This window comes from Grus americana, chromosome 2 (genome assembly GCF_028858705.1).
Source record: "Grus americana isolate bGruAme1 chromosome 2, bGruAme1.mat, whole genome shotgun sequence".
NCBI classification, from domain to species: Eukaryota; Metazoa; Chordata; class Aves; order Gruiformes; family Gruidae; genus Grus; species Grus americana.
The window spans coordinates 141570274-141587485 of record NC_072853.1 but is presented as its reverse complement, the minus strand read 5'-3'; the positions used below and the strand labels follow the sequence as shown (position 1 = coordinate 141587485).

The following is a 17212-nucleotide window of genomic DNA, read 5'->3' as shown; positions in this document are numbered from 1 at the left end:
ATCAGAGACAAAACAAATTTTGCATTTGTAATGTTGCTGTTGGGATCATCATATCTAGGCAACCGTCATTTATAAACCAACAAATGTTTCACTGTGTAGGTGTAAGCTAAAACATCACTAGCTACAAATGGTTTCTAACCAATTTGAACCAGCAATGGAAATTTCACTGAGAAATACTGAATACTGCAATTTATCAAGTGATCAAAGCTTATAGCCTCAGCAATCTCTTTTGGTAGTTCAGATTGAGCTTTCCCTTGCTTTTTTGGTATTGAGTGTACCAGACTGGGCATCACTAAGCTAGGTGTTGTGCAAGGAGAAAAAAAAAAAGAATTACAGATGCCGTAAAAAGATCCAAGTCATACTGAGAAATTACAGGGCAAAGCATAAAATAAATAACAAAACAAAAACAAAAGCAAGAGCTAGCTCGCACAGTCTGAACCTAATCTTTTGGTCAGGAAAGCAATTGTGAGACTGCTGTAATAATTCTTTGCGTATTGCAAAAGTATCAGAGCGTTATCATAAGAGGAAAAACTCTGAAGCTCGTCACAATAGCTGTATAGCTATTTAAACCTCTGTTAAGAGTGATGTGCTTTTAGAAAGTTTACAAACAAGTATTCAGGCAATTCAAGTATCAGATAAGCAAAGAGGAAAGCTTAGTAAGATGTATCCTTAATTAATGTGTTTATCTAAGAATTGTACTGATAGAATTAATAACAGAAGCAGAGACTCACAATAGCTGCTGTCTACATGTAAATAAAGTTTTGTTTTGAGACAAAAGCAGAATACATTGCTCGATTCTGCAGCTGCTACGCTAAAAGAGCAACAATTTGGGGTTTGGGTTCCCCATTCCCTTTGCATTTTTGCTGGGTTTTGGGGGGTTTTGTTTGCTTTTTCATTTTTCTTTAAATTAAAGGACTGACTTGTTTTACAGCATACTCATATTTCTCACAGCAGCACAGCACAGCATCCATTTTGAAACAGCTTCAGGTTGAAATAGAGGACCTTTAAAAAAAACCCCAAAACCAGAAAAACACACACTATACCACAGCTACATTTCATTAAGTACAAGAACAAGAATTTCTGTCTGGTGGGAAATTCTACTTTAAAACAAATCAGAATTAAAATCCTCAGCCAGGTTCTAGGCCAGCTGGCAGCACAGACTGGGGCAATCACATCCTTTTTTGTGCCTTTCCCTTCTCTGTGAGCAAAACCAACAGGGACAACACTTATTTTGCCCTTCACTAGGGCTGCAAGAACCAGTGTAAGAAAAGGAAAGTTCCAGTCCCTGGATATCATCGCTGGGTTATTCACAGCTCAGAACTGTTAGTTCCCATCATTTAATTTATCCATCCAAAATTAGAGATGGAGGTTAAGACGAATTAGTTTTTAAACACTGACATTTTTACCCAATCACTTTGCCTTTTTTTAAACGCCGTCTAGTAAAGAATTTCAAAGGGCTCTGCTTCTTTAATGAGGCATTAAAATACAGTCATACGACAAAAAAGCAACTCTACTAAGTCTCTTAAACCCCTGGACTTACATTATCAGCTTTTATGTGCCTGTCAACACTCAAGAGTAAGAAGCAATGGTTTGCTCTTTGCCTCGAATTTAAAAGCCAGCTAAACTTCCTCCCACTTTCCTGCTGAGAGCTTTAACTCCTTGCAAACTGTCAAAGCTTTGACACTTCAGCAGCAGATAAATCTACGACACGATGCAACGGCCAGGTGTAGTCTCAGTCAGCCACTGGCCACTAATTTACTAGTGGCCATTTTATTCACCTCAAAAAAGCAATAAACTAGAAATACTCCCGTCCCATACACACAGTGCTTGCGGATCAGCCCTTCTAAATAGATGCTACCTCTGTCAAAGAACCAGGTACAGTTAATTTGTAACTTGAAAGAAATGAAACATTTAAAATTGTAGAGATGTCACCATATGGCTAAAATGCAAAGGGGTTTCCAACCCAGAAGCTAAGGTAAGAGTGCAGCATTTTTCAAGAAAACTAAGTGCAAAGAATTAAATACTGGAACCTCTTTATCCAGAACATTTCTCTAAATATCCACAGCCTGGATGTGGCATTCAGTGTAAAAGCTCATTGATGCAAAGCCCATTATTAATTTGTTTTACAAAGGTGCCAAGCTAAGTGCACCTGTAAAAGAACAAGATTTGGATGATTTGCTCATTAGAAAATGTGAAGTTCACAGCTGGGAAGCCCTATATTCCGTTTGGTATAAGCTAAAATATTTATACCATTACCTCAGTATACAGAAAAGCAATGACTGCACAGATAAGCCATGCTGTTTCTTTACAGCAATAAAATGAGATACAGACTTATAATGGAATCCTTGAGATACTACACTTAACAGCAGTATAGTGAAAAATGATCCTTTCCCTTTTCTTCTGTTCCTTTCACACTGTAATTCCACAGTATACAAAACCCCTATTTAAGTCTCCTAACCTTGATAAGGACTTGATCCCACTCTCATTCAAGTCAATGGAAAGAGATCTCATAATTAACCTCAAAGACGCATGACTGAGGCACCAAGTGGGAAAGTTACAGGATAGTATTGTAATAATTTATTTGTGAAAATAAGAGGGGTTTTTTTTCATAATAGAGGGGAAACAAGCTTTTTTTCTTATGATAGAAATTAGAAACCAGCTTTGTCTAAAGGTCAACTGTTTCTGCTGAGAATGCACAACACTGAGACAGCTCTCACATCCTCCCTACTCCAGGCGTTTGCTGGGGTGGTAGCCATGAGGTACTATACAGAAGTTACAAATGCATTCATGCTTTTAAAGCGGGAGAGGAAGGAATTAAAAAAAAAAAAAAAGCTATCTGAGGTTCTGCCAATGTTGGCATGTCTCCTCTTTCAAATACCTTAAGTACAGCCTGGCATAGATAGGAGTTTCTCTCATCACTAGAAGGACTTCAATGGACTTCAAATGCCAAACAAATCCCTTGACTCACTGTGTCAAACCCCAAGGGAAGCATTTGCCAGCAGGAAAAATACAAACAAGAATGCCAAGAGTTAAAAAGTTAAGTCGGACTGATTCAGCATTCAGATCAAACAACTGCAGTTCTTCCTAGATTATTAATGAGCGCTCCAAGCAACCGGGGGCTCTGACGCAGACAAGAACCTGCACATCACAGGCATTCCAGGAACCCTGGTCTGTCTGCGCTGGAACAAAACCTCTGCAAAATATGTGCACCCTCCTGATTTAAAAGCATGCCGTCTCTCGTTGCTTCTCTGTCCATACACATGCACAAAACTGTTAGGCACAAAATACTTCCTTCATCAAGGTTATGATCAGCAGATCTTTTTCCTGAAATTCTTTCAAATCTTTTAGCATCTGTAGTAATTTTTCAAAAGCTGTTCTAACAAGTAATATTGCACACAAAAAGCACATCTTTCACAACCTCAACAGACAACCAAAATAATGAAACACCAAAATAGACACAAGAAGAGACAGCAAGTCTTCTCACCAGCCGCAACTTCAAATACAGATTTTTGGAGATGGTAGAAGGAATACAATGATGCTTCAAGCAATGGTAACAGGATCTCGTCAGTTCTAATGGAAAAGGAAGGGCTTTTTTAACTGAGCATAAAACATGTGTGGGGAATACTAGAAGACAAAGGACATGTGAACCATACATTTTGGAAAGACAAAAAGTCAATGTCATCCAACTTTCCTTTTACTTAGAACTGTTTAACAACCAATTAATAAAACTTGAAACATATGTATAAACATGTCCAAACGCAGTAGATTAGAAATAGCAATTTTATCAGGTGCAGGTACTTAGGGCAAAAAAATCTCCCATACTTTTGGAAGTGCAAGCTCAATGTCTGAAGTTATTCAAAACTGCTAATTTCTGAATCCTTCTTCCAGACAGAATGGCCCTTATCATTACACAGGTGGCAGATATCAAAAGCTGTCTCTATGGTATCTAGAAAGAAACTCTCCCCATAACCAAGTTTTAAACTGGCCTGAGTATTTCTCATGTTGTCAGTGCAAACACCACACCTCCAATGCACAGCTGAATTGTCAGGGCACGGAGGCGGGTAATAATGGATTTATTACTGTAAAATCTCACAGAAGAAAGTTTTAAGCCTTAAAAGGAAGCCAGCTTGAAATACAGCCAATTTAAACAAAAAATAATTCAGGGTAATTTCAGACTCAACATTCACCCAAGTCTTCTGGCAACTTTCTTGCGGTTTTAGAATCATTTCCTATAGCCACCTTTCACTGCTGTTGTGAAGACCTGCACAAGCACGTTGGGCAAGAGAAAAAGAGAAGCGACCAGGTCTCCAGAGAAAACCATGAAGATGACCGTGACCTTGACTTCATATTGTGCACATGTAAATGATTAAAAAAACTCAGCCAAAAAGCTGCTTGGCACTAGCGTAGTTCCACTTCCAATCACTATGTTTCCTACGGTAGGTAACAGAAGGTGAAATAGAGTTTAGCATAAGTAATGACATTTAAATTACGAGCGTACATTTAAGAACAGTCTTACCAAAAGTAACTTCTCCTTTGCCAGTCTTGTCAAACAGCTGAAAGGCTACTATGAACAATGCATCTGGAGCACACAGGACTGATTCAAATGCCACAAACTCTTGAAAGGATATCAACCTAAGGGATAAGGGAAAAATAAAAAAAGAGCTATGAAAGCACTTGCTTGCAGAAAATTGAAATACAGTATAGCATAGATTATACAAAAGAAATAAGATCACAACCAAAGCGTGGACAAAATGTTATTAATAGGGATTAAAATTTATCCTAAAATGCCCTATCACCAATGCTGTCAGGAGGCCTTTATATGGCTAGATAGAAATGACTTTGTTGAACAAGGAACTATTCCTCTCAGCAAGTCGCAACAGAACATAAAATAAGCAAAGTGCTCAGCGTGGCCACTCACCTCAGGTTTAATATCTAACTGAACTGCCCTCTGGGGGAGCCTACCTCCCTCCGCTGGCAAGACTGAGAGCCAATAAAGATATGAGCAACTTCCCTCAAGACTCAGTACTTAAGGCTTTTGTAAAGCAAATCCATTCAAGACCTACATGCTGCCACTCACTTCAGAAGGAACCGATCGGAATGTGTTATCTGTTTGCTAGCAACTAGTTTATTAGTCATCCATCACAGCCCTCCAGTCCTGCGTGTTGAGTCACAAATTTCAAGCAGCAGTCTGCACGTTCTACCTCAGCCCAAGAGCAGTTTATTCAAATTCATCACTACAGCCAGGTTCCCAATATGTGAGTGCAGTAGCAGAGCAGAGATAAAAGCAGAAGTGCCCTTCCTTAAGTTACTTAATAAGCAGAAATACATAATTAGACAACTTGGCATTGTTTCCAGCAGTAGATTTGTTACAGCAAAGACCTTCAGCAGTTCTAATTTCTCTGGGTCACACCCAAGAGTTCAAATGGAGATCAAACTCCTATTCTTAAAGAGGTAAAGGCCAACCATTCTTCCATTTTGCTATTTCTTTAATGTCTAGGTTGTAGTTTAAAATCATCTTCAAATGTGTGGCTGCAGGGGCTGCTGGCAGTCTGGGAGGTTTAAGATTGCCCTCTCTCGAGGCTGCTTTATGTCAGTGCAGCAAGCCCGTAGCTTTAATGGGTTCACGTGGCAGTAGCTGGGGAACAAAGATTTATTTCCAAGAAGCACAAAATTCAGTGTAAGAAATGTCAAGAAACACACACAAAGCCAAACGATTAATTTTTTTTCTATTAGAAACTAACTGTATCCTTAGGACTTCTACTCAAAATGACACTGCAGTCAGTTCGATGGAAACTTCCACTCGGTATGCAGTAACAGTGAAGAACAAAGTATTCGAACAGGTTGGAAAAGACATTCATTCCATCAAGTAAAGATGACCCATGACTATAAAGAAATTTCTAGTCACCCTGTCTTAAGGGAATTAATTTCAAGTCACGCAGCAGTGTGCTTGCTGCACATCAGCAGCCACACATCCACCGGGTAACAGAAGCTGATTTCCGTGAAGAACATGACAACACGAGATGAACAAAGGAGAGCATTAAAAAAAAGCATAGCACAGAGGCGGCCCAAAAGCTGTTCTGCTTTACCTCCCTCAATATATATGCACTAAATAAAAGAAAGCATATGTAGAGGCAGAAAGAGTTTAACAAATAATTAGCTCTGGGAACTTGCCACCATAGGTTATTATGTAGTGTGAGAAATAAATAAAAAGAAACCTCCTTAGGTATTCTTAATATTAAACTCACAATTGATGATGCCAGTAAACATATAAGCATGCCTTAAGCTTTACTGGCAAAGAAGCCAATGACTTACTACATATGCACGTTAGCACATGGGCAGGCCATCAAGTCGTTTATTTTATGCTCCTTGGGAGCTCTCAGTACTCCCCACTGTTAGACACAGAATACACAGATACTCCATCTTTAAATGGAGTATCTTCCATCCCTCCTAAGCAAAAAGAAATTTTAAAAAATCCAACATTTCCTTCAATTTTAAACCAATATATCACAACCTACATAGTTTTGCATTTATGCAGATTTATTGTTACTATATGACTTACAGGTTATAAAATCATAGAATCATAGAATGGTTTGGGTTGGAAGGGACCTCAAAGATCATCTAGTTCCAACCCGCCGGCCATGGGCAGGGACACCCTCCACTAGACCAGGTTGCCCAAAGCCCCATCCAACCTGGCCTTGAACACTTCCAGGGATGGGGCATCCACAGCCTCTCTGGGCAACCTGTTCCAGTGCCTCACCACCCTCACAGTGAAGAATTTCTTCCTAATATCTAATCTAAATCCTTCAGCTTAAGGCCATTACCCCTTGTCCTATCACTACATGCCCTTGTAAACAGTCCCTCGCCAGCTTTCTGGTAGGCCCCTTTAGGTACTGGAAGGCTGCTATAAGGTCTCTCCAGAGCCGCCTTTTCTCCAGGCTGAACAACCCCAACTCTCTCAGCCTGTCCTCATAGGAGAGGTGCTCCAGCCCTCTGGTCATCTTCATGGCCCTTCTCTGGACTCACTCCAAAAGCTCCATGTTATCTGTTATTATTGGTTACATACCTGACAACTTCCACAACAGCAACCAGATACAAAGCACTGAATTCTTCTGTCCCAAAAATTATAAAGCCCACACACAAAAAGAACAAAATAGACAGCAGGTGACAAGACTCTAGAACAGGATTGTTTAGAATTAAAAATGTAAAATATCTGCCAACACCATTTCGATAAAGCTGCTTTTTGTGTGAAACAACAACCAGCATATGTCCTTACCAACAGATCCCAACACAGTGATGAAAGCACAGAAAAGAAATACAGCACCTATCCCAGCAGAATCCTAGCACCATGCTAATAACATATTGTACAGTATTAGGCCTGGATTTGATTAAAACTTCACATATTAACACTGCTATAAGATTTTATACTGGTAGAAGCATTCTTTGTCAGTACTTGTATGTAATAAATCCCCATAATAAGTCAGAGATAGATGCTTAAAATAACCCCATATCCATTTTTAAAAACAATTATTCTTAGTACTAGGAAGATTAAAAGTGTACAAATTGTGTGGTTCTAGCCAGACTACTAAAGAAGAGACATTAATATCTGCTGTGCCAGCTGAATTCAAATTAACCCAATTTTTACATGTTAATTAAACCAGCTATTTTCTTCTTATTGTATTTTTGCTCCCTAAGTAGACTAGCCTGCTAGTGATTCCCAACAGATCTATTCTAACAACAATGACGTATTCATTTACTTCTATTATGACCATACAATACAGTAACTGAGCAGTAATTTTTCACAGTCAATTACACGTGTGATTCTTAATGCTTAAAGATGCTGAAATAATGCGTACTACATAGCCATATGCTCACTTCTCTATACTGCACAAGGGTAGTTGCCTGGGTAACACATTTTCTCTCCGGTTTAGCATCACCCTTTTGGGTTTAGCATAACCCTTCACTGAATATCATTAGGTGTCATTAAACAGCACATATTAACACGGACTTCAATATACTACTTAAGAGTTATTTTATCTACCTAAACAAGTGGTCATTTATGTTACAAAAGCAGAGAAAAGTCTAGTGATTTTAACAGTGCAAAGGGAGGAAGCTGAAATGTTTACAAAATTTTACTTCAATCTTGAAGATATCCTACCCAAATGGTCAAAGTCTTCCTTGACCTTCACGTCCTCATTAACAGCACTAATATTGCACAATTTATTCAGGAAGTTTGAAATCTTAGTATTTTAAAAACATCCACACACAAGAGTTACAGTCCAAACACAACAACTGGGTATGGTGCAGCAAAACCGCTATTTACTACTCTCTCCTTTCTTCCATGCTTCTTTTGGTGCTCACGCCCATGGTATCTGGGCACCACATAGACACGAAACATTTCCACCAGAGAAAATCCGCATGTAGCCATGCAGAGAAAAAAAGCCATTACCCGCTGTAATAATACATACAAATGCAATGATGAGGAGGTTTCTTCAGAAATCAATGCATATGTTTTTACTGTATCAGCAATTTAAACATGATAACATAATGGGACACAAATTGAAGCTACATCTATTATTTTATGCTGCAACCCAGGTAAACTAAGTATAGTGTAAATTGGTGCATTAGAGGATAAATTTATATCCAATAATAATGGAAAATGCTGGCATTTCCAAGTGTTATTTTTGAATAGTTTGTCCTTTCTAAAAATAAAGCATACAGTATTTCTTGGTAAAGTGTTAGTTACTACAGTCCAAACAGACATGTGCAGTAAATACTTATTTTGTTAGACAGATGTTTAAAAGTACAACAAAAGACTGAAAAACAATGTTACAGTAGGCAGGACTGAAAATGCCTGGCCTATTGCTGATAGGCCTTGATATAGCCACTGTATTTCAGCGGAGTTTCTGATTCAGCTGAAGCCAAATGAAGCATTTTTTTTTCAAAATGAAGTTAGGAATAAGAAGCTTAAGTCCAAGAACCAGTCAAGGCTCTTAAGCCTGTTTCATACAAACTACAGCCACGTGATATAAAACTTTTTAAAAAATTCCGTATTATTACTGACGTACTACTTTGAAAGGCTTCTCTGGCCATCGGCAAGAAAAGCATTTCCTTTTCTTAAAGGAAACCTTAAAAAGACGCCTCCAAAAGAGGACAGAAGGAAAGCCTACCTCCAAATATCCCTATGCCCTGACTTAAGATGGAGACGAAACCTGCTCTGATGGCAACAGATATACACTGAACACCAGAGTCAGCTTTAACAGATCTCGTACCTTTGTCACGCCACCAGCAACTCCTGTAGATACCCTCGAATCCTTAATCTCTGGCAATGCAGGAATTGTGCTAGAGCTACACGAGAGACTTCGTCTACAGTAACCACAGTGAGATCACATGTAAGAGCTACTGTTCTTTACACTTCGCGCTAAGGACTTCTTCAGCTCTGGGGTAAGCAACTCTCTGCCCATCTATTTGCTCTGCTCACGAGTCAGGAGCTCTTGTGCTGTCTGCCTTTCACCCATGCGAATTACCCGTTTTAGTATTTCTCACTGATTACACTTGGTACTTATACCTAACTTCTCAAGAAAATCAGGAGGAGTTAAACAATGTTTTAAAAAGTGCTAGGAACAACCCTGGTGATCCTAGGCTCAGATCCTTTTGGTGAAGAGTGGTCATGCTCACCAGTCATGAAGAACAGATGCTTCTTCAGAGCAAAACAGGAATCCAAGACAGTGGATAAATGCTTCTAGAAATATCCTATCAGTATTTTCAGAATTGCACTACTTTAAACCACTAATGCTATAACAAAATCAACTTGTCATTGCTCTTGCAAACTACCTTCTATTTTATTCTAGAAATAAAGCTAAATTATTGAATAGACTGTCATGACCTTAATGCATTTAAGTCTCTAAACACTGACCAGCCTATTAAAAATGAACACTAACAAAAGCAGTTTTGTACTTCACTTTAAAACCAGGAGCTCTGCACTGCCAAGTTGGAAAGAATTCAATAGGAGAAGACCAGTAGGTCCTATTGCCATCCCGAGAAGATTTCATTCCAGGAACTAAAAAGCAAGTGACCCTTGCTTCAGACAATGTGACCCTTGTTTCAGATGATCACTCTGCAAATTACTTTATACACCACTAGAAGAAGGTACAAATGGCTGGCCACATGGCAAAAAATGCTACAATGCCAGGTTAGAGAGAGACAAATGTTAATTGGTTTCAGAACTTTCTCCATTCTTTGACATATTAGTATAGCAGCTAAACAAGACGACAGCCTGAATACCAGAAGAGACTCTCCAAAGACGTTAGGAACGTGCAGTCCCCTGTCACTGCACAGCCTGGACTGCAGAAACAGTCCTTATCCATAGCAGAAAGCAGCAATTAGAAGTGTCAATACTACACTGCAAAACTCCCGCAAGATCACACCACGTTATGAAATCCTGACTTGTCAACACGTTCACATAGGTTACAGTTTTACATTTTGCTCTTCCTGATACCAGCTTCTGCTTGTGGGGGAGATCCAAGTCACAAGGTATGGATTATACTCTCAATCTTCTTATTACAAAATGATTTGAAGCCGTACAATTTGTAAAATTGTAAAATTTGTAAAATGCCATTTTTGCAGGCATCAAACAAACGGAAGAAATCTGAGAAATTTTCAGTCAAATGTTATCTGAAGCCACCACTTTCTTGCTGCCATCATGCCAATGTTACCAATATAACCTTTCACAGAATTCTTTTACCAGGGGTAACAATCATCACATTAACTTGTCTGCAAGGTTTCAGGTGCCCAGCTGCCAGGTATATGAGTCTGGCTGAGCAGAAAAGAGAGCACAGAAACTATTGCAAAAGTTCTCAGTTATGGATGCATCTGTTCCCTAGGAAGCCTGCATTCTGTAGTCATGCTTTATTTATCTTACATTTTACTCCCTGCAACCACCGATATGAGTCATGCCTGAAGTTTTCTGGTTTCTAAAAATGCCACAACTACAGACTTGAAGTCCATAGCTAATGATTCTAAAGTTTCTCTAAAGATACTTTAAAGGCAGGGTTCAAAAAATGCATTCATATGGGTGAAGAGACAGCTTGCCTGGGCAAGTACCAAAAGCAAAAGCTAGAATTTCATTAAAGGAGGGGGGAGGAAGATGGAGGGGTAGCTAATCTTGCCTATTGGCAAAGTCAGCCTTTCAAATGCAAACCATGTGCAACCAACTTTGCTGCTGTCTTCCCAAGATTGCAAAGTGGCTCCCTAAATACCTTAGTTGCTCCTCCTCCCTCTTGAGGGAAAAAACAGTGGCAAAAACCTTTAACAGTGCTACAGGGCAAAACAAAGCAGGGACTTTTTTCTACGATCTCTTCCTACACCACCTAAACTTATTTTGGATTGCTATTTGAATGTGTTTGTGACAGATACATAAATAAACAGAGACAGAAAGACTCATGGAAGGAAAGAAAAGCGGGAGTTAGGGGAGCCAGCCAACAAACATGAAAGGTTCAATGAATTAAAAATACATAGTAGACAAAATGGTTTGCTCAGCTAAATGGTACATGCAGCTCAAAACATTGTTTCTACTCTTTCCACTTAAAAGATACTGTATTCCTTTATGTATCTGCAGGCAAAAAAAAAAAAAAAGAAAAAACACCACCCTTCAGGGTTCAGATTGTTTTGGAAGAATGGTTTTGTATTTTTTAAATGAACAAAAGAAAAAGGAAAAAAAAACCCACAGAAAACCACTTACCCATCTTTTGTCTGATCCACCACACCTGCAAGGAGCTGTACAGTGCTTGCATTAGGCAAACCATCTCCAATTATCTTGAGGTACCGTGTGACAAAGTCATTAGGAGACATGAAGAATTCGCCATTCTTCTCCACGCTTGCATACTGTTAAATGAATACAATATTTAGTGCCTCAAAGACATCCTTCTCCAGGCATTTATTACCACAACCCATAGTTTCCAGTCAGGAGCAGGCTTACGTTACAGCAGACGACAATTCTGCTCCAGAGAACCTGCAGCCTACACCCAAACAGGAAAGAGCAGCTGAAGGCTTGGCTTCCCAGCCAGGAGAGTGGCAGATACATGATTTTTTGTTTATCGCGTCAACAATTTCTCCATGGTAGTCTAGAAAGAGTTAATGCTCCAGTACCGAATGTTTTTCCGAAGCTGAACAAGAAGCAGATGCGCATTTGCAAACATGTATGTGGCATCTCAGGCCCACTGAAAGTATAACGGCAACAGGATACTCCAGCATATTTTATTTATCTGAAATGACTCTTCTGTGTTGCCATTCTACTTCGGGATGAGAGGGCAGGTTTACACCTGTGAAATGCCATTGCGGTGCTAGTGGAGTAAATGGCCCCACAGGAGTGTCCACCTGGGGGTGCTGTTTTGGAGCCAACTCCACCGCAGCATCACCTTCAGCCTCAGCTGGTCCCTAAGCGAAGGAGACCCTACGGATACTCCTCCTTGGTTGAACTGCCAAAAGGAGGCCAGAGAATATCATTTGCAGAAAAATGTAACAGAAAACAAGAAGTTGGACAGTTCAGCACACTGCAGAAACAAGAAAAAGAGTCCAACACCTTACCAAACACCGTTGGCATACGTTACTCCTGCTTTATACCATAGTTACTGGCATGCTCCAGAAAACAGCTCTCAACAGATCCAAGTGTATTTGCTCCCAAGGGAAGCCTCTAGTAACATGTTACATATCAAGGAAAAGCAATATTAATATATTTTTAAGATACTAAATAAATATAATTGCCTTTGTTACCACCCTTAGCCTGATTCCTCAGATATCCCTCAAAGTTCAAAGTCCTCATTTTCTGTAGAAGGATGAACTTGAAATCAACCCTAACTATGTTTGGGGTTTTTTGGTGTTTTTTTTTTTTTGGTTTGGTTTTTGGGTTTTTTTAGGAAAACAAAAAGGATAAGGACAACAATTAAAAGGAAAAGAAATCCCAGGCAACATTTGCAGAACCATGCATTGGCTTTAAGGGAAACAGGTCCGTCTCAGGATAACAAATGTGCGCTGAGAACAGGAAAGCAACTGTTAATTTTTCTTTTTTTTTTTTAAGGTAGGGTAGGATGATAAACCACTGTTGCAGCTCCCCACAGAGCATTATACACACTGAAGTCATAAATAAATGAGATGCCTATTGCTGTTTTGTAGCGTACTTCAAAGACACATGTTTTGTTTTACATTGCTATGGCTCTGCTAAGGGAAGGAAACTGCCAGTTTTCATTTCATAGAGCCACACCGGTGCCTGCAGAATACCGTTCTACCTGCTGTAGGCATATAACTCTCAGAGGGATGCCAAAGTGTAATGGTAAGTAGATTATTTTCTTCTAGTGCTATATAAATACAGTCTTCAGGTACAGCAATATCTTCAAGAAACAAGGATTCAGAGAAGCAAGCCCCACCAAAACGTAACTTGCTTTGGCATTTATATATTGGTTAGCATTTAAGGATTCATGTTTCAATAGACACTGTTTGTAACGCAAGCTTTCTAGTTGATACACTGCAAGGAATTTTCAATTGTATACTTTTATAAGAACTAGCAGATCAATTGATTTCAATGTAATCATTTGCAGGGAGACCGAATCGTTCAGAATCCCAGCCTCAGAAACTTTTAACACAGCTGCTATTGAGAAACAAATCAAATAAGTCAGCCTATGCGTCTATATTTCATTTTTTTCTTCCAGGCTAACCCCCTGCTAGGGCACTCAATAACAGAAAACAGCACAAAGTTTCAGTGTCCCCCTCTTTCTTGTCATTGTGATTTACTCAAGTGTATTTGAAATCCAATCACGTACTCTACACTACATATAGAAAATGACCTTGGAAAATGTCAGCTTGATCACTTTGACTAAAATCTAATCTCTTAGGGGTTATAGTAGAAGACTTAGAAAAAGTCGAGTTACTCTTGGAAATTATCATAACAAAAAGAGAAAAACATCAATTCTATTGGTTTTGGAGGAGAGACATTAAAAAATGGTTCTTTACAATTGTATTTTTCCCCACTTTGGCAATTATACCCATAGAGAATTTGATATTATACAATAGTACTTAATGGCTTTTTGGTAACTTATTTCCATACATTTTAGATAGTCAAGTATTAACCAGTTCAACCCCATCTTAAATAAGATTTACAAACATTTTATTGGAGCTTTGATGTATCGAAAATGCTAAAAGTTGCTCTTCAAGCATTCGCCTCTGAAAACCCCATTATCCCCATTCTTTTTCAAGTCTTTTTGCTCTCCTGACAGATACAAGTTCCAGGACTTAATAAGTTAAATCCTGGCTTTCTCAACTGAAAATCTGATTTCAGAGCTATAAATACTGACAGTATATGATAAAACTATAAATACTGGCAATATACATAGTGACACCTACACATACTGCTAATAATAGCTCACAAGGGACAATGGAAAACATGCTAAGAAGTGCACAGAGAGTCGGGCATGACGCTGGAGAGAAGGAAGGTGGAGGGAGGAACTTGGAAAGGTATGAGCTCTCTTAGGCACTCAACCCCTCCATAAAAATAATTCAGATACAACAGCTCCCTGTAGCACTGCAGCACCTACCTCACGTATATTCTCCAGACCCATCGATTTTTCATACCAGACTACCAAACTAATACAGAAATTGTACTAATAAATCTCAGGAAGGTTAGGAGTAATTATTTAAATTTAGGAAAATGGGTCAAAGAAAGCCATATTCCAGCAAAACACTAAAGCACACTTCTCTTGAGTATACAAGTACACAAGTCATTTCATTGCTTGCATACTTCTACAGCAGGCAAACACAGAAGGAATTTTAGTGAAATAAAAAATATGGCCAACACTTCACAAAGTGAGCTTCCCAACACTTCTACAAATTAGAGAAGAAGAGATAAACCTGAAGGAAGGAAGCAAGCAAGGATGGGAGAAAAAAGTTTACCAAATGGTCTAACAGCAAGGTGTCTACATGAACATTTTACCATGTGTAGGAATAATATTGAAACTCCCACCCCATTCTCCGAACAATGCATTTTTTTTTTCTAAGATAGTAATACTTCTTCTGAGTCAATACAATAATCACTCAGGAATGTATCTGACTTCTTGGTGCGCATTGTTCAATTCTGATAATGGTATTTAAGTCTAACATGGTAATAATACAGTGAATGATTAATGGTTGGAAAAACTATCAAGAGTTGTATGCTGCAATAAAGGAGCAAAAGATATGAAAAATTTAAGCAGAAAGAGTAAAATATTTACTTTATACATACCTTCAAAAATATTGTTTTCAACTCAGCTGGATCAGCTCTCTTGGTTAGAGCCACCTACAAGTAAATACAATTACATTAACATGCATAATTTATACAAAAGATGTCAAAGTGTCATTTAAAAGGAATAAGTCAAACAACGGAACAAGTGATGAAAATAAATGTTCACCTTAGGTAAGTTAGGTACTGCTTTAGCTGGCCATGCTTATTTTACTCATTTCACATTTACACTAAGTTATTCATCATTTTTGTTGTAACTGCTTCCCTTATGCAACCCTGCAATTCTTAAACAAGCACACATTAACAAGTCATAAAGATATTCAAGTATCAAATCTTTTCAACATACCTCTCTGCTGGGATTCAGCATTATACCATCTTTACCATATAGATTTTTATACTTCCAGTGTCTTTCATCTAAGGATTTCAGAGTACCATATGCAGCCCCCAACTGACAGATGGCAAGAATAAAATACTCAGACTTACAAACTTGTCCAAAAAAGCATCTCCCTAAAAGACTGAATTCCATTACAATTATTTGGTTTACTGGTACTTCTATCTCCTACTTCCAGCATTTTAAACTATTTAATCTTACATTGCACACCTTTTTGATGAGGTAAAGTCAGAAAGCACAGTATACAGATTTTTCTGCAGATCAGACAAAATCTAAGATAGATTTAGCACCACAAACCAAAAGTAATTAGAATTTTTTTTCCCAGAACACTGAATTAAAAAATATTCTATATCTACTATGGAGTAAGTCCATCAGTATTTTCCTTGTTGACATACCGTACAATCCATTTGCTGCTTTTGTCAGTAAATGGATTCACCCCCTCAGTTTGTGCCTGCTATAGAGTTTCCCTTTCTTTCTTCAGGATACTTTGATAAAATCTTGCTTGCCAACATAATAACCATCATCTATTATGTCAATTCAGCACATCAATCTATTTCTAATTAAAAAAAAATTAACTTGCAAGCAAACCTGGATTTTCAATAAATCTGTGAAAACATCTCTGTAATGGGGAATAAACAAGCCAAAGGGCAAGATGTAAAAATCGTATCCTCACCTAAGAATTAAACATCAGAAACGTTATCAATAAAACATGACTACCTGCTTTCTTCAGTCTCCAGAACAATAGTAGACTGTAAAGGCGAATGTGACTGCAAATGCATTTCTAGTAGCACACTAAACCACTGCAGAAAACGGTAGGAGTTTGTCTAAGTCCGTACAACAGCATTATATCCTCACTCTTACATTTAATAAAGAATCTTTACTAAGTTTTTCCTCATCCTAAATGGGTCATTTGAAAACAAAACTGACAAAAAAACCCTCAAACCCAGAGTATTTAAAGAAGAGTGTATCAATAAGGTTTCTTATAAAATTTTAGAAGGTTTTTTTTAAAAGGGAAAAACCACACCTGAAATTATGCTAGGACTCATCTGACAGAGTCCACAGCTGGAGTCCCAATTCTGTGTTTGCACAGAAATCCGTGCGGAGGCAGTTGCAAAAAATCAAAGTGTAATTGTGAAGCTGGGAATCTAAAAATGTGTATTTTCTAAAGTACAAACTGTCCTAAATGTAATCACTCTGTAGTGAGCAGACATTTACTTTAACCCCATTTGTGAAAATCTGGTACTCTACAGCAATTGGGAACTTTGCGGAAAGAAAAAAACCCCAACATTTCTATGCTGCTGCAATGCAAAATCTTACCACTACACAGGCAAACAAAAGACACTTCAAACATCTGTATCCATTAAAAATATAATCGGTATCACACTTAATCTGCCTTAAAGTTTAAATTTTATGCTGTCCCAGAAGTCTAAGCCTAAAGCAACCAGGGATGAAAAGAACAAAGGAAAAGGGTACATGCCGATGGCTGAACTTCCACTCATTTTCCTTTGGTTTCTCTGACATTAACCATCTTGAGAAACTCTGGAGACAACCTGTGCTCA

At 38.4% G+C, this 17212-nt stretch overlaps 1 protein-coding gene across 2 annotated transcripts in view; it reads right to left on the bottom strand.

Moving 5' to 3' along the window:
• The window catches only part of SLC25A13 (solute carrier family 25 member 13), a 103980-nt gene that overhangs the window by 62622 nt on the left and 24146 nt on the right, over positions 1-17212 (bottom strand). For both annotated transcript variants that reach the window (XM_054815543.1, XM_054815542.1), the window contains 3 exons: positions 15266-15319; positions 11738-11880; positions 4517-4632 (listed from right to left, as the gene is read on the bottom strand). In XM_054815543.1, coding sequence (XP_054671518.1) covers positions 4517-4632; positions 11738-11880; positions 15266-15319 — 313 coding nt within the window. The remainder of the gene's footprint in view (positions 1-4516; positions 4633-11737; positions 11881-15265; positions 15320-17212) is intronic.